The 14,486-nt window shown below is 45.7% G+C and overlaps 1 protein-coding gene across 4 annotated transcripts in view; it reads left to right on the top strand.

Moving 5' to 3' along the window:
* The first annotated feature begins 4,077 nt into the window (after nt 1–4,077).
* The window catches only part of ZFYVE1 (zinc finger FYVE-type containing 1), a 59,078-nt gene continuing 48,669 nt past the window's right edge, over nt 4,078–14,486 (top strand). For 2 of the 4 annotated variants that reach the window (XM_003902009.3, XM_021941359.1), the window contains exons 1-2: nt 4,078–4,359; nt 6,349–7,264. In XM_003902009.3, coding sequence (XP_003902058.1) covers nt 6,782–7,264 — 483 coding nt within the window. In that variant the 5' untranslated portion in view covers nt 4,078–4,359; nt 6,349–6,781. Of the gene's footprint in view, nt 4,360–4,542; nt 4,619–6,348; nt 7,265–13,284; nt 13,292–14,486 lie in introns of those variants that run through there. The other 2 variants (XM_009211893.4, XM_031668011.1) reach the window with 2 other exon arrangements.

Raw genomic sequence — 14,486 nt, forward strand, 5'->3', positions numbered from 1 at the left:
TGGGCTCAAAGGATCCTGAGGTCTCAGTCTCTTGAGTGGCTGGGATTACAGATATGCACTATCACCATGCCTGGCTAAAGGGAACTTTTTTTTTTTTTTTAGACAGAGTTTCCCTCTGTCACCCAGGCTGGAATGCAATGGCGCAATCTTGGCTTACTGCAACTTCAGCCTCCCGGACTTAAGTGATTCTTGTACCTCACCCTCCCGAGTAGCTGGCATTATAAGCAAGTGCCACCACGCCCGGCCAATTTTTGTATTTTTAGTAGAGACTGGATTTTGCCATGTTGGCCATGCTGGTCTCGAACTCCTGACCTCAAGTTTTTTGACCACCTTGGCCTCCCAAATTGCTGGGATTACTGGTGTGAGCCACCATGCCTGGCCAAGGAAACTATTATGGCTCCAAGTTATTATAGGGGTAGTCCTAGCTGAAGTCCAATGGCACCATCTCAGCTCACTGCAACGTCTGCCTCCTGGGTTCAAGCAACTTTCCTGCCTCACCCTCCTGAGTAGCTGGGATTACAGGCGTATGCCAACACACCAGGCTAATTTTCTGTATTTTTAGTAGAGATGTGGTTTCACCATATTGACCAGGCTGGTTTTAAACTCCTGACCTCGTGATCTGCCCGCCTCGGCCTCCCAAAGTTCTGGGATTACAGGCATAAGCCACTGTGCCTGGCCCAGAAATTTTTAAATTTTTTTTCTTTTTTTTTGAGATGGAGTCTCACTCTGTCACCCAGGCTGTAGGGCAGTGGCACGATCTTGGCTCACTGCAAACTCTGCCTCCCGGGTTTAAGCAATTCCCTGCCTCAGCCTCCTGATTAGCTGGGATTACAAGCGCCCACCACCAGGCCCAGCTAATTTTTGTATTTTTAGTACAGCCTGGGTTTCACCATGTTGGCCAGGCTGGTCTTGAACTCCTGAACTCGTGATCCACCCACCTCAGCCTGCCAAAGTGCTTGGATTACAGGCATGAGCCACTGTGCCTGGCCCTAGAAGTAGTTTTTAGAAAACAATTTCTCAGCCATGTTTCATAATCCAACCATTGGCTCTCTGCCTAGTATTGAAAATATAATTTTCAGCAATTTAATCCTCATATATGGGTCATTATTATGTAGATTTGATTTTACTGGTGGTTTACTTATGTTCCTGGAATCATAAGGTAAAAAAGTATTGGACTTCAAGTCAGCAGATACAGTCTTGTCCCAGATTTGTCAATAATTTGTTGTGTAACCCTGGCAAGTCACTTAATCTTAGTTTTCTCTCCTGGGTTAACAATTATCAAAATAGAATCATAGTACGTTGGAATTGGCAGGGACTTCATTAATTACAATTTCTATTTTGTGGAAAGGTTGAGTGACTTACCCAACCACCTGTATAGTCAGGAGGTTTTCTCTTTTCCCTCCCTCCCTCCCTCCCTTCCTTCCTTCCTTCCTTGTTTCTTTCTTCCTTTATTTTGATGGAGTCTATCACTCTGTCACCCAGTCTGGAGAGCAATGGTGCGATCTCGGCTCACTGCAACCTCCACCCCCGGGGTTCAAGCGATTCTCCTGTCTCAGTCTCTCTAGTAGCTGGGATTACAGGTGTGGCTAATTTTTTTTTTTTTTTTTTTTTTTGTATTTTAGTAGAGATGGATTTTTACCGTGTTGCCCAGGCTGGTCTCGAACTCCTGAGCTCAGGTAATCCACCACCTCAGCCTCCCAAAGTGCTAGGATTACAGGTGTGAACCGCCGCCACGCCCAGCCTCTGTTTGTTTGTTTGTTTGTTTTTTTGAGATGGAGTTTTGCTCCATTGCCCAGGCTGGAGTGCAATGGCACAATCTAGGCTCAGTATAACCTCTGCCTCTGGAGTTCAAGCGATTTTCCTGCCTCAGCCTCCAGAGTAGCTGGGATTACAGGCACGCGCCACCATTCCCAGCTAATTTTTTGTATTTTTAGTATAGTCATGGTTTCACTATGTTGGCCAGGACCTCAAGTGCTCTGCTCACCTTGGCCTCCCAAAGTGCTGAGATTACAGACATGAACCACCACGCCAGGCCTTCAGGAGCTTTTCTAGAGCAAGCAGTCAATCTTTGGCAACACAGACCCAGGCTTTCTTTCAATGTTGTTTCAAGAAACAAACAAAAAGTGAAAGCACTAAACAAATATAAGGCCACGAAAAAAGAAAAAAAAAAGCCTGATAAATGTTAACCATTAGCCTGCACTATAGACTAAAAGCTTATCTGAAAATTTACCCCACCTAATGCAAAAATAATTTCTTTTTTTTTTCTTTTTTGAGATGGAGTCTCGCGCTGTTGCCCAGGCTAGAGTGCAATGGTGCAATCTCGGCTGACTGCAACCTCTGCCTCCCAGGTTCACGTGATTCTCCTGTCTCAGCCTCCCAAATAGCTGGGATTATAGGTGCCCGCCACCACACCCAGCTAATGTTTTGTATTTTTAGTAGAGATGAGGTTTCACTATGTTGGCCATGCTGGTCTCAAACTCCTGACCTTGTGATCCGCCCACCTTGGCCTCCCAAAGTGCTGGGATTACAGGCGTGAGCCACTGTGCCTGGCCCTCAAAGATAATTTCAAATTGAGAAGTTCTGAAACTATAATAGCTTTTTTTTTTTTTTTTTTTTTTTTGAGACAGAGTTTCCCTCTTGTTGCCCAGGTTAGAGTGCATGGAGCGATCTCGGCTCACCATAACCTCCACCTCCCGGGTTCAAGCAATTCTCCTACCTCAGCCTCCCGAGTAGCTGGGATTACAGGTACCCACCACCATGCCCAGCTAATTTTTGTATCTTTAGTGTAGATGGGGTTTTGCCATGTTGGTCAGGATGGTCTCGAACTCCCGACCTTAGGTTATCAGCCCACTTCGACCTCCCAAAGTGCTGGGATTACAGGCGTGAGCCACCGCGCCCAGCCTGAGATGTTCTGAAACTATAGAAGGAAAGATCAGAAAACTACTAGGTAGGAAAAAAAATTCATGGTTGATTTGGAGAATGCCCTTGAAGGGTGTTAAGTAAAAATGATAGGAGGCCTTTGTTTTGGACTAAACTCCTGCACCAGGCCCCAAGAGACCTGGCTAAAATAAAAATGGAATCACCCATGCTAAAGTTTCACCTCACCAAATCCAAACTAAGCTGTTACCAAACTCAAACTAAGTTGTTATCTGACCTTCAGAGAAATCAGGAAAGAGGGATAAGGACAGCCAATTTCCCAAACAGGCTTGTGTTAATGTTGCATGATAATGAAGCTCCCTTTGTTGTAATCCTTACACAAAAGAAGTAGCCTGAAGTAAGCTGATGTCAACTAATCAGTTATTTTTCTATTGTTCTGTCTCTCTGTCCCCACCTTCCAAGGAAAGTAGCTTAGAAATGACCAATATGTCAAGGTCCCATGAGAAGACTGAAAAAGGAGAGAAGAAAGAGGAAAGAAAAGGATGACAAGAAAGAGAAAGAAAGAAACCAATATGCTCTTTGTTCTTTGCTTTTGCTTCTTCAAGCTTTTCTCTGTCTACAAAGCCAACCTCTCCTGCTCATCAGAACATTCACTCCACTTTCTGGAATGAAGTGTTGCCTGATCCTAGAGTCGCGATAAAGCCAATTGAGATCTTAAAACTAAATTCGTTGTAATTTTGTCCTTTGCCAAGGGGGGAAAAACCAACAAAAACTTCCCAAGAGTACCTATATCCTCTTATCACTTCTTTCTGGTCTTTTCCTTAGTTTTTGAGAAGCGAAATTGGGAAAGTGGAGACTGCCTGTGCTCACACGTTTCTGAGGGAATGGTGTGCAATAGGATTACTTGAATTCAAATTAATTGACTCGCCATTTCCCACTTATACTAGACATTATTACATCAGTTCTCTAACGTAGCACCATGCCTTTCCCAGTTGCAACCCAAAAGAACGTGCTGAAACCTGCGGATACCACACTCAATGAAAAAACTCCAAGTCCCGAAATCCTCCGTAGCCGGTCCCCACCGCCTCCTCGCAAGAGCAGCCTCTTTAGTACTGGGAGTTGTAGTCATTCAGAGTCTTCCCTTCCGGGATGTGGGGCGAAAGTGCGCCGCGAGGAGCTACATCTCCCAGGAGGCAGTGCGCACTCCGCCCTCGCTGGCGCTGGGCTCCTCCCTCTCTCGCTCCTCCCTTTCTGGGCTGCACCGCTCACGCCTTCCTGTTAGTCCAAGCTGGGAGAAGTTCACTCCGATCAGCTGATCCCAACTGACAACAGGAGAGGAGGAAGCCCGGGAGGCAACGAAGGAGGAGGGTGGCGGAGATGGAGATGAGGATGGATCTGCCGGTGTCCTGAGGAACAGCCTCTGTCCCCACCGGCGCCCTGCGGCCCCCCGACGCCGCCTTGCTGCGGCCGAGCTGCTCCGTGGTGGGATCCCCGGGCCGCGGCGGGCAGGGCAGGGCGGGGAGGGCACGGCCCAGCGCGGGGCGAGTGATCGTCCTGGGGCTCCGGCTGCCCTCGGGAGGAAGGAGGGGCGGGTGCGGCGGGGGTGGGGGTGGGGTGGTATAAACAATGGATTCGGCTCCGGGCTTTGCTGGCGTGGGGGAGATTTTGGGGGACCTTCTTTGTTCTTAGGCTCCGCTCCTGCCCCTCGGGTTGTGGCGGTGGTGTCCGGGTGGAAGGAAGGGTGAGGAACCCCCGGCTGGGGAGGGGTGTCGAGGTGGGGGCCCGAGTGGGCAAAATGTTTGCTTGACATGGCCGGGGGTAAGGTGTACTTTTGAAGGTTGATTTTATATTTTTCTCAATTGTGACAAGTTTGATTTTTGTTTCTGTTTTGGGAGTTGGCTGGGCATGTCTGAGGTTAGAGTGTAAATAAGATCCCCTAGTCACTCCCTTCGCCTTCCTTGTTTATCTAAAAATAAGATTGATAGATTGATTACTGTAGGGGAGGAGTGACTATCAGAAAGGCAGGCTTTACACCTTGTTGGGGCCTTGGAATGGGGGTCAAGGCTAGGGGGAATTAGGAATATAATTGTCAAAGTGACAAAAGTCCCTTTCTTGGCCCAGTTATCTTTTTTCCTATTTTGAAGTTATTTTTAAGTTAGTTTTTAAGTGACAAAGAGAAAAATTACTTGTTTTGATTCACTGCGGGCCTGGCTTTGCCATGGGTTATAGTAGAGGAATTGTCTCCTGTTGCTCCTTTTTTTTTTTTTTTTTTTGGCAGTTAGTGAAAGAAGGGACAGAAGAATTACAAAGTAAAAAAATTGTTTTTAAACATGAAATTATTACTATTGTTTCTAAGTTTAGAGTCCTTAGTATATGTCTAACTGGAGTTGAAACAATCCAGTTACAAGGCTAACCGGGTCGGCCCAGGTATTTGATAGATCTAAAGTTTATTATTACATTTTCATTAGCTTTATACAAGCCTCTCCACTCCTCCCAATTGTGGGATGCATGTGGGGGTGCAGAGGGCTGTCCTTCCAAGGACTACTCACTTAGTGATTTAGATTCTGGATTTAATAACTGAATGAACAGAAAATTCCAGTCTGGCAAATAGAGCAGCAAAGTCTCTTAAATGCCTTGGGCCTAGAGGTGGCGTTTGTTGTCAAGAGGAGGAACTTTAGCTATAATTTTGAAAATATTTATTATCATTTTTTTTTTTTGAGGGAGTCTCACTCTGTCTTCCAGGCTGGAGTGCAGTGGCAAGATCTCGGCTCACTGCAACCTCTACCTCTCGGGTTCAAGCAATTCTCCTGCCTCAGCCTCCCTAGTAGCTGGGATTACAGGCGCCCGCCACCATGCCCAGTGAATGTTTGTATTTTTAGTAGAGATGGGATTTCACCATGTTGGGCAGAGTGGTCTTGAACTCCTGACCTCAAGTGATCTGCCCACCTCGGCCTCCCAAAGTGATGGAATTACAGGTATGAGCCACTGCACCTGGTTATATAATAAGCCAGTGTAAGTGTTAAGATAAAAAATGAGATTTCTGAACAGGTGTGGTGGCTCACGCCTGTAATCCCAGCACTTTGGGAGGCCAAGGCGGGCGGATCACCTGAGGTCAAGAGTTCAAGACCAGCCTGGCCAACATGGTGAAACCCTGTCTCTACTAAAAATACAAAAATTAGCTGGGCGCTGTGGTGGGCGCCTGTAATCCCAACTCCTTGGGAGGCTGAGGCAGGAGAACCGCTTGAACATGGGAGGCGGAGGTTGCGGTGAGCCGAGACTGTCCCATTGCACTCCAGCCTGGGCAACAAGAGCAAAACTCTGTCTCAGAAAAAAAGAAAAAAGAAAAAGTAATGAGATTTGTCTCAGCAGTTTTGGGCTAGTATTTAATTTAGTCACAATCTTTTTTTTTTTTTTTTAAGGTGCACTTCCGTTTTTTAGATGATTGAAATCCTTTTCCTTCCCCTATTCTAGGTATCCCCTGAAATACTGACTTCAGGTCGAATTATATTGAAAAGCTCCTGGCCAGTTTCTTTCGTTACCAAAACTTTGCAGCTGATGTCCAACTGGTGAACCCACCGCCGTGAATCCGTCAGACCTCTCTCAGCCATAAAAGACCCTTCCAAGTCAGTTTTGACCACCTCTTTGCTTACACTTTATGGAGGATGAAACCATTAAACCAAATCAACGTTGCTGCTGATACAAGAGTCTTGGAGGCAGCAAATTAAAAATTTGAACTTTTGTTTGTCCAGAGCTATAACAGGAGGACATGAAAGGTGTTCTTTTTTAAAGTGTTCAGAACCCTGGGGAGGTTTTGTGCAGTCTTCAGGCTCAAATCTTTGTCTTCACTCCCCGGGCAAGCTCAGTGACTGTTATATGGTGGGTGTGTTTCCTTACCAGTGTGAGTATGAGTGCCCAGACTTCCCCAGCAGAGAAGGGCCTGAATCCGGGGCTGATGTGCCAGGAAAGTTACGCCTGCAGCGGGACGGATGAAGCTATCTTTGAGTGTGATGAGTGCTGCAGTCTGCAGTGTCTCCGCTGCGAGGAGGAGCTCCACCGGCAGGAGCGCCTGAGAAACCATGAGCGGATAAGACTCAAACCTGGCCATGTCCCTTACTGTGACCTCTGCAAGGGTCTCAGTGGGCATTTACCAGGTGTGAGGCAGAGGGCAATAGTGAGGTGCCAGACCTGCAAAATCAACTTGTGCCTGGAGTGCCAGAAGAGGACTCATTCTGGGGGTAACAAAAGGAGACACCCTGTTACTGTGTACAATGTCAGTAATCTCCAGGGGTCACTGGAGGCAGAAGAGATGGATGAGGAGACCAAGAGGAAGAAGATGACTGAGAAGGTTGTGAGTTTCCTCCTAGTAGACGAAAATGAAGAAGTTCAGGTAAGCACATGGGTATCGTGGGATTCATGTGTAGTGGAGCAGATCTGTTGTCGGAAGGCAGCTCTCCGAAACCAATGTCCGAGAGGAGATCACATTTTAATCATTAAAAGGCAAGACCTCTGGAGGCTTTAGCTGCATGGAGTCAGATTTAGTTACCAGCTGCATGACCTCTGGTCGAATTACTTTACTTCTCTGAGCCTTAGCTTTTTCATCTATAAAATGGGGGACAGCCTACTTCATTGAGTTGTGAGGTTGAAATGAGACAGTGTTTGTAGAGCCTGTTGTGTAGTAAATGGTCAGTGTATATGGTAGCTGTTGTTAGTATTAATTGTAGCATTATTGGAACAAACTGATTTAAAACACTTCAGAATGAGAGCACCCTGGCAAGCCGTGAGTAAATGATAGTGATGCAGGACTGTATCTTTCCAGGGAAATACACACTCAACATTGGGTTCCATGGGAGTGCTAGGTAATAAGGCATAAACCTGCTATCTCGATTTAGACAGGCAGGTCTTTAAAAAGTGGCTTTAAATAAGGACAATATTCTTTCCAGATGGTCTCTTCATATACATACATATATATACATATATATACACATATATATATACGTGTGTGTGTGTGTGTGTATATATTTTTTTTTGAGGTGGACTCTTGCTCTGTCACACAGGCTGGAGTGCAGTGGTGCAATCTCACCTCACTGCAACCTCTGCCTCCTGGATTCAAGCTATTTTCCTGCCTCAGCCTCCCGAATAGCTAAGATTGCAGACGCGTGCCATCATGCCTGGCTAATTTTGAATTTTTAGTAGAGATGGGGTTTCACCATGTTGGCCAGGTTGGTCTCGAACTCCTGACCTCAAGTGATCCACCCGCCTTGGCCTCCCAAAGTGTTGGGATTACAGGAATGATCGGCTGGTCTCTTCATATTTTCTTGTATAGGTTTCTGATCAGTAAAAGCCAGTGAGGGCATCTGGGAGTACAGAATGACTAGGGGATATTTGGCTTGAGTCTGAGTTGGGGAGATGGTAGTGTTGTGACAGCTAGGCGAGATTGGGGAAGGGGTAGTATAATGTTTATACTTTGGAATGAAGGTAGTGTAGTGTCTATACTTTTCTTTTGAGTGGGCTTTCAAGTGAAGTTTGCTCGAATTCACATCCTTGTTTACCAATCACTGCATAGCCAAGGGTAAGTGATAAAAATCCTTTCCATTCCTAATCTTTTTGAGTTCTATCAACAATCCTGTAAAGTAGAAGTGAAACTGACGCACAGCTTAAATGATTTTTATCACAGTCTGGCACATGGTATCCAGTACCAGTTTGTTGTCCTCAGTATCACTGTGGAGTATCTGTGGTTCACTGACTCAGTACTTTTGATGGTGATGACTCCTTCAGTTTCCAGTTTGGAGGGGAGTACCTATGTAAGTTACCATTTGAGAGGCTCCCTAATTACCCACCTAATATTTTTCTTCTGTACTTTTTTCCTCCTTGGATAAATTGATGGAAATGAATTACATCATGATTCCTATGTACTTCCATTGTCAGCTAAATACTTTGCTAACACAGACTTTTCTTTATTGGTTTGAGAGGAACAAATAGTTATGGAAGAGTGACCCAGATCCCATTCCGCGTCCCTTGTTAGCAATAATGTCTTCATTATGGATTATGCTCTAATTGGGCGACATTGTGGACTAAATCTTTTATAAATGGAACACTTGGATTTTGGATGGTTCTTGGTGGTTTTGCTATCAGTTCTCTGTAATGTCAGCTTTTGGAAAGTCATAGTTTGGTTGTTGCCACTTTTGTCAAATGAAGGGAAGCTTTGGGATGAACTAGTAACCCTCATGGATTGCATTGGCACCTTTAAAAAGAAGGTTTTTTTGGGGAGGAGGATGTGTATTTTTTTTTCTTTTTTGTAGCATTGATATGTGTTCCTTAGTTGAGAATTAAGAGCATTTAAAGAAGTGTAATGAAGAAGATAAATCTAACTACCCAGAGATGATATTGGTCCTTCATCTTTATTTCTTGTATGTAGTATGTATATAATTGGATTGTTTGTAAAGATTCTTCCCACATTTCCTTCCTTCATAAACATTAACCACTTCCCAGGATATAACAGTTTGTTAGTTGCAAGCAGCATTCTTGGGACTGATGGTTTAGACGTAGAATTCATTGATTTTAGGTGATTTGTTCTCATAGAGTCATAAATGGAGAAATACTTAAAATATCTAGTTCAGTTTTCGAATAGTGAATGTTCAAAACAATTAGATGATTGACATAAATCTAGGTTATAAATTAAGCTAGATTGTGAACTTCTGGAGAGCAGGACCATGTTTCATGGCCTATACCATGTACAATGGTAAACACATTGTCAGTGCATAAATACTTACTGATTGGTGTTGTCACATCTAAACTTCAGTTGTTTTTTTTTTTTTTTTGGAGACAGAGTCTCACTTAGTCCCCCAGGCTGGAGTGCCGTGGCATGATCTTGCCTCACTGCAACCTCCGTCTCCCAGATTCAAGCGATTCTCCTGCCTCAGCCTCCTGAGTAGCTGGAACTACAGGCATGCACCACTTGCCTGGCTAATTTTTGTGTTTGTTTTAGTAGAGACGGGGTTTCTCTATGTTGGCCAGGCTAGTCTCGAACTCCTGACCTCAAATTATCCACCTGCATCAGCCTCCCAAGGTGCTGGGATTACAGGAGTGAGCTACCATGCCCAGCCAACTTCAGTTTTTAAAAAATGGATATCAAGGCCAGGCATGGTGGCTCATGCCTGTAATCCCAGCACTTTGGGAGGCCCAGGCAGGTGGATCACCGGAGGTCAGGAGTTCGAGAGCAGCTGGACCAACATGATCAAACACCGTTTCTACTGAAAATAAAAAAAATTAGCTAGGCATGGTGGCTCACGCCTGTAATCCCAGTACTTTGGGAGACTGAGGCGGGTGGATCACAAGGTCAGCAGTTTGAGACCAGCCTGACCAACATGGTGAAACCCCATCTCTGCTGAAAATACAGACTGAGTGCGGTGGCTCACACCTGTAATTCCAGCACTTTGGGAGGCCAAAGCAGGTGGATCATGAGGTCAGGAGTTTGAGACCAGCCTGACTTGGGCTCCCAAAGTGCATGGATTACAGGTGTGAGCCGCTGTGCCCAGCCTCCTTTCCTTTCTTTTTTTCTCTCTTTTTTTTTTTGAGATGGAGTTTCACTCTGTTGCCCAGGCTGGAGTGCAATGGCATGATGTCAGCTCACTGCAACTTCTGCATCCCAGGTTCAAGCGATTCTCCTGCCTCAGCCTCCCAAGTAGCTGGGATTACAGGTACCTACCACCACACCCTGCTAATTTTTGTGTTTTTAGTAGGGACCGGGTTTTGCATATTGGCTAGGATGGTCTCCAACTCCTGACCTCAATTGATTCTCCTACCCTGGCCTCCCAAAGTGCTGGGATTACAGGCATGAGCCACCATGCCTGGCTCCTGCTTCTTTTTTTCTTAAAGTAGTCATCATTAACGATGAACTGTGGCCAGGCGTGGTGGCTCACACCTGTAATCCCAACACCTTGTGAGGCCGAGGCTGGCGGATCACGAGGTCAGGAGCTCGAGACCAGTCTAGCCAACATAGTGAAACCCCGTCTCTACTAAAAATACAGAAAATTAGCCTGGTGTGGTGGTGTGTTCCTGTAATCCCAGCTACTTGGGAGGCTGAGATTGCACCATTGCACTCCAGTCCGGGTGACAGTGCGAGAGTCTGTCTGAAAAAACAAACAAAACAAAAAACAGTGAACTGCATGCCTTTCTAGAATTTTTTCGTGTATACTTATCCTTTCCTTTCCTTTCCTTTGTTTTTTTTTGAGATGGAGTCTCACTGTGTTGCCCAGGTGCTGGAGTGTGGTGGCACAATCTTGGCTCACTGCAACCTCCGCCTTCTGGGTTCGAGCAATTCTTCTGCCTCAGCTTCCCAAGTAGCTGGGATTACAGGTGTGTGCCACCATGTCCAGCAAATTTTTGTATTTTTTGTAGAGACGGGGTTTCACCATGTTGGCCAGGATGGTCTTGATCTCTTGACCTCATGACCTGCCTGCCCTGGCCTCCCAGAGTGCTAGGATTACAGGTGTGAGCCACTGCGCCTGACATAAATTTTCTTTCTTTTTTTTTTTTTCTGAGACAGAGTCTTGCTCTGTTGCCCAGGCTGCAGTGCTGTGGTGCGATCTCGGCTCACTGCAACCTCCATCTCCTGGGTTCAAGTGATTCTCCTGTGTCAACCTCCCAAGTAGCTGTGATTGTAGGCACCACCACCATGCCTGGCTAATTTTTGTATTTTTAGTAGAAGCAGGGTTTCACCATGTTGGTCAGGCTGGTCTCGAACTCCTGACCTTGTGATCCACCTGCCTCGGCCTCCCAAAGTGCTGAGATTACAGGCGTGAGCCACCGTGCCCCGCTCTGGCCTAAACTTTCTAATTAAACTTGATTGTGGCCAAAAGCACCAGCTCACCAATTCTTTATGGCTGCTGTGAGAATCTGATGAACCATAGCTCTGCATAAATGTATTATTATTTATCATTATCAAAATATTATTGATGATCTTCCTCATAGCAGTAAAGAGTCTATCAGTTAGGTTCCAATTTTGTTTTTCTTCTCATGTTTCTAGGCATTTGTGGGTTTTGAGCATTTTGAGCCTTTTCAATTTAGTACATAGGGATTTTTTTTTTTTTAGATGGGGTCTTGCCCCATTTTTTTAGATGGGGTGTTGCCCGGGCTGGCCTTGAATTCCTGGGCTCAAGCAATCCTTCCACTTCAGCTGCCCAAGTAGCTGGGACTACAGGTGGGCACCACTGTGCCTGGCCCGTAGATAGAGGTTATTTTAGCACCTTGTAGGCTGTAACCCTTGTGTGTGGTCTCCTCAAATTCTATGGCCTAGAGTCTCCTAAGATTTTTGTGTATGATTTGAGTACTATTCAGTTTCTTTTAGAAAATGTAAAAGCACAAAAAGCTTCCTTTGAGGGTGAACATTTTATCATTACCTTGTCATGTGAGTGTGTACTATAGTGGTAAATTTGAGGAGAGGCTGACTTTTGGTCTCAGAAGTAGAAAGTCACCTGTGGCTCCTAAATGGACACATTTGACCTGCTGGCCAAAGACATCCATTAATTCATCACAATTTTTGCGCATATATTATGTGCCAGGAACTTTTTTTTTTTTGAGATGGAGTCTCTATCACCTAGGCTGGAGCGCAGTGGCACGATCTTGGCTCACTGCAACCTCCGCCTCCGGGGTTCAAGCAGTTCTTCTGCCTCAGCCTCCTGAGTAGCTGGGATTACAGGTGCGTGCCACCACGCCTGGCTAATTTTTTTGTATTTTTAGAAGAGATGGGGTTTCACCATGTTGGTCAGACTGGTCTTGAACTCTTGACCTCATGATCTGCCTGCCTTGGCCTCCCAAAGTGATGGGATTACAGTCATGAGCCACTGCGCCCAGCTGTGCCAGGCATTTCTTATGTTCTGGGGATACATGGTTAATAAGACATGGTCCATTACTTCATAAAGCTTACCATTCAGGTTGGGAAAGCAGATTTCACACATGTAAACACCTGAGAGAGTGATTTGGAAGCCTCTTTGGCAGGATGGTCAGAGGAGGTCTTATTGTAGAGGTGACTTTTTTTTTTTTTTGAGACGGAGTCTTGCTCTGTCACCTAGGCTGGAGTGCAGTGGTGCAATCTCATCTCACTGCAACCTCTGCCTCCCGGATTCAAGTGATTTTTCTTCTTCAGCCTCCCGAGTAGGTGGGATTACAGGCACCCACCACCACACCTGACTAATCTTTGTATTTTTAGTAGAGAAGGGGTTTTGCCATGTTGGCCAGGCTAGTCTTGGACTCCAGACCTCAGGTGATCTGCCCACCTCAGCCTCCCAAAGTGCTGGGATTACAGGCATGAGCCACTGCCCCTGGCTTGCAGAGGTGATTTTTAAGCAGAGACCTGATGGGTAATGCTAATGTGGTATGTAGACCTCCAGATAGAGGGAATGGGAAGAAAATGAAGGTCGGATGGCATGTTTGAGGCTAGAAAGAATGCCAGTGTGGCTGGAGTGAGCTGGCAGAGAATAGTAAGGAAAGAGGTGAAGAGGGAAGCAGATTCCAGAGCATAGGAGGCCATGCAGGCTGTAGAAGTAAGCGGATTTTATTTTAAGGGTGATGGGAGACACCAGACTGCTTTATGCTAAGAAGTCACAGGACCCGATAGAAGCTGTAGTGACCTGATAAGAGACTGATGTATAGACTAGATGGTAGTGACTGTAGAGGGACAGGAAGGAAGGCAGGGAGACCGCTTGGGAGGCTGTTGCAGAGGGTGAAGAAAGAAGTGGTGTAGATTTGATGTTACTGAGATGGGGAAATGGAGAGACTGATGAGTTTTGGACAAAGTTCGTAGGTAAAATAGTCAGGAGTGCCGATATGTTGGATGGAGGAGGGAGGGAGTAAGGGAACTCAGTGGTGACTTGTAGGCATTTGGTTTGTACAAATAACACTTGCTTATTTAAGACACCAGGTTTTATTGTGTGAAATTGATAAAACTAAGTCTTTAAGAACCTGATTGATACAAAAAAGACAGATAAATTAGTCTCATTTGTGTTATCTGACACAGTGGTTGTCAATCAGGAGCGATTTTGTTCCCTCAAGGGACATTTAGCAATGATTGGAGACATCTTTGTTTGTCACAACAGAGCTTTGGGGGGAATATGCTACTGAATAGTGCATAGAGGCCAGGGTGCTACTTAAAACCACAGGCAGGACGTAGGGCAGCCCCCGACAGAAGGAGTTTATCTGGTGGTATAAAAGGTCAGTAGTGCTGAGATTGAGAAAGTGAGGGATCTGACAGATGAAGGTTTAGTCTAACAGGACATCTGGACACTAGTGAAGTGGCAAATATATAAGGGACAAAGAAATTGAACCATGGCTCAAGCCTGTAATCCCAGCACTTTGGGAGGCCGAGACGGGTGGATCACGAGGTCAGGAGATCGAGACCACCCTGGCTAACACGGTGAAACCCCGTCTCTACTAAAAAATACAAAAAACTAGCCGGGCGAGGTGGCGGGCGCCTGTAGTCCCAGCTACTCGGGAGGCTGAGACAGGAGAATGGTGGGAACCCAGGAGGCGGAGCTTGCAGTGAGCTGAGATCCGGCCACAGCACTCCAGCCTGGGCAACAGAGCGAGACTCCGTCTCAAAAAAAAAAAAAAAA

Source organism: Papio anubis, chromosome 7, assembly GCF_008728515.1.
Source record: "Papio anubis isolate 15944 chromosome 7, Panubis1.0, whole genome shotgun sequence".
Taxonomy (NCBI): Eukaryota; Metazoa; Chordata; class Mammalia; order Primates; family Cercopithecidae; genus Papio; species Papio anubis.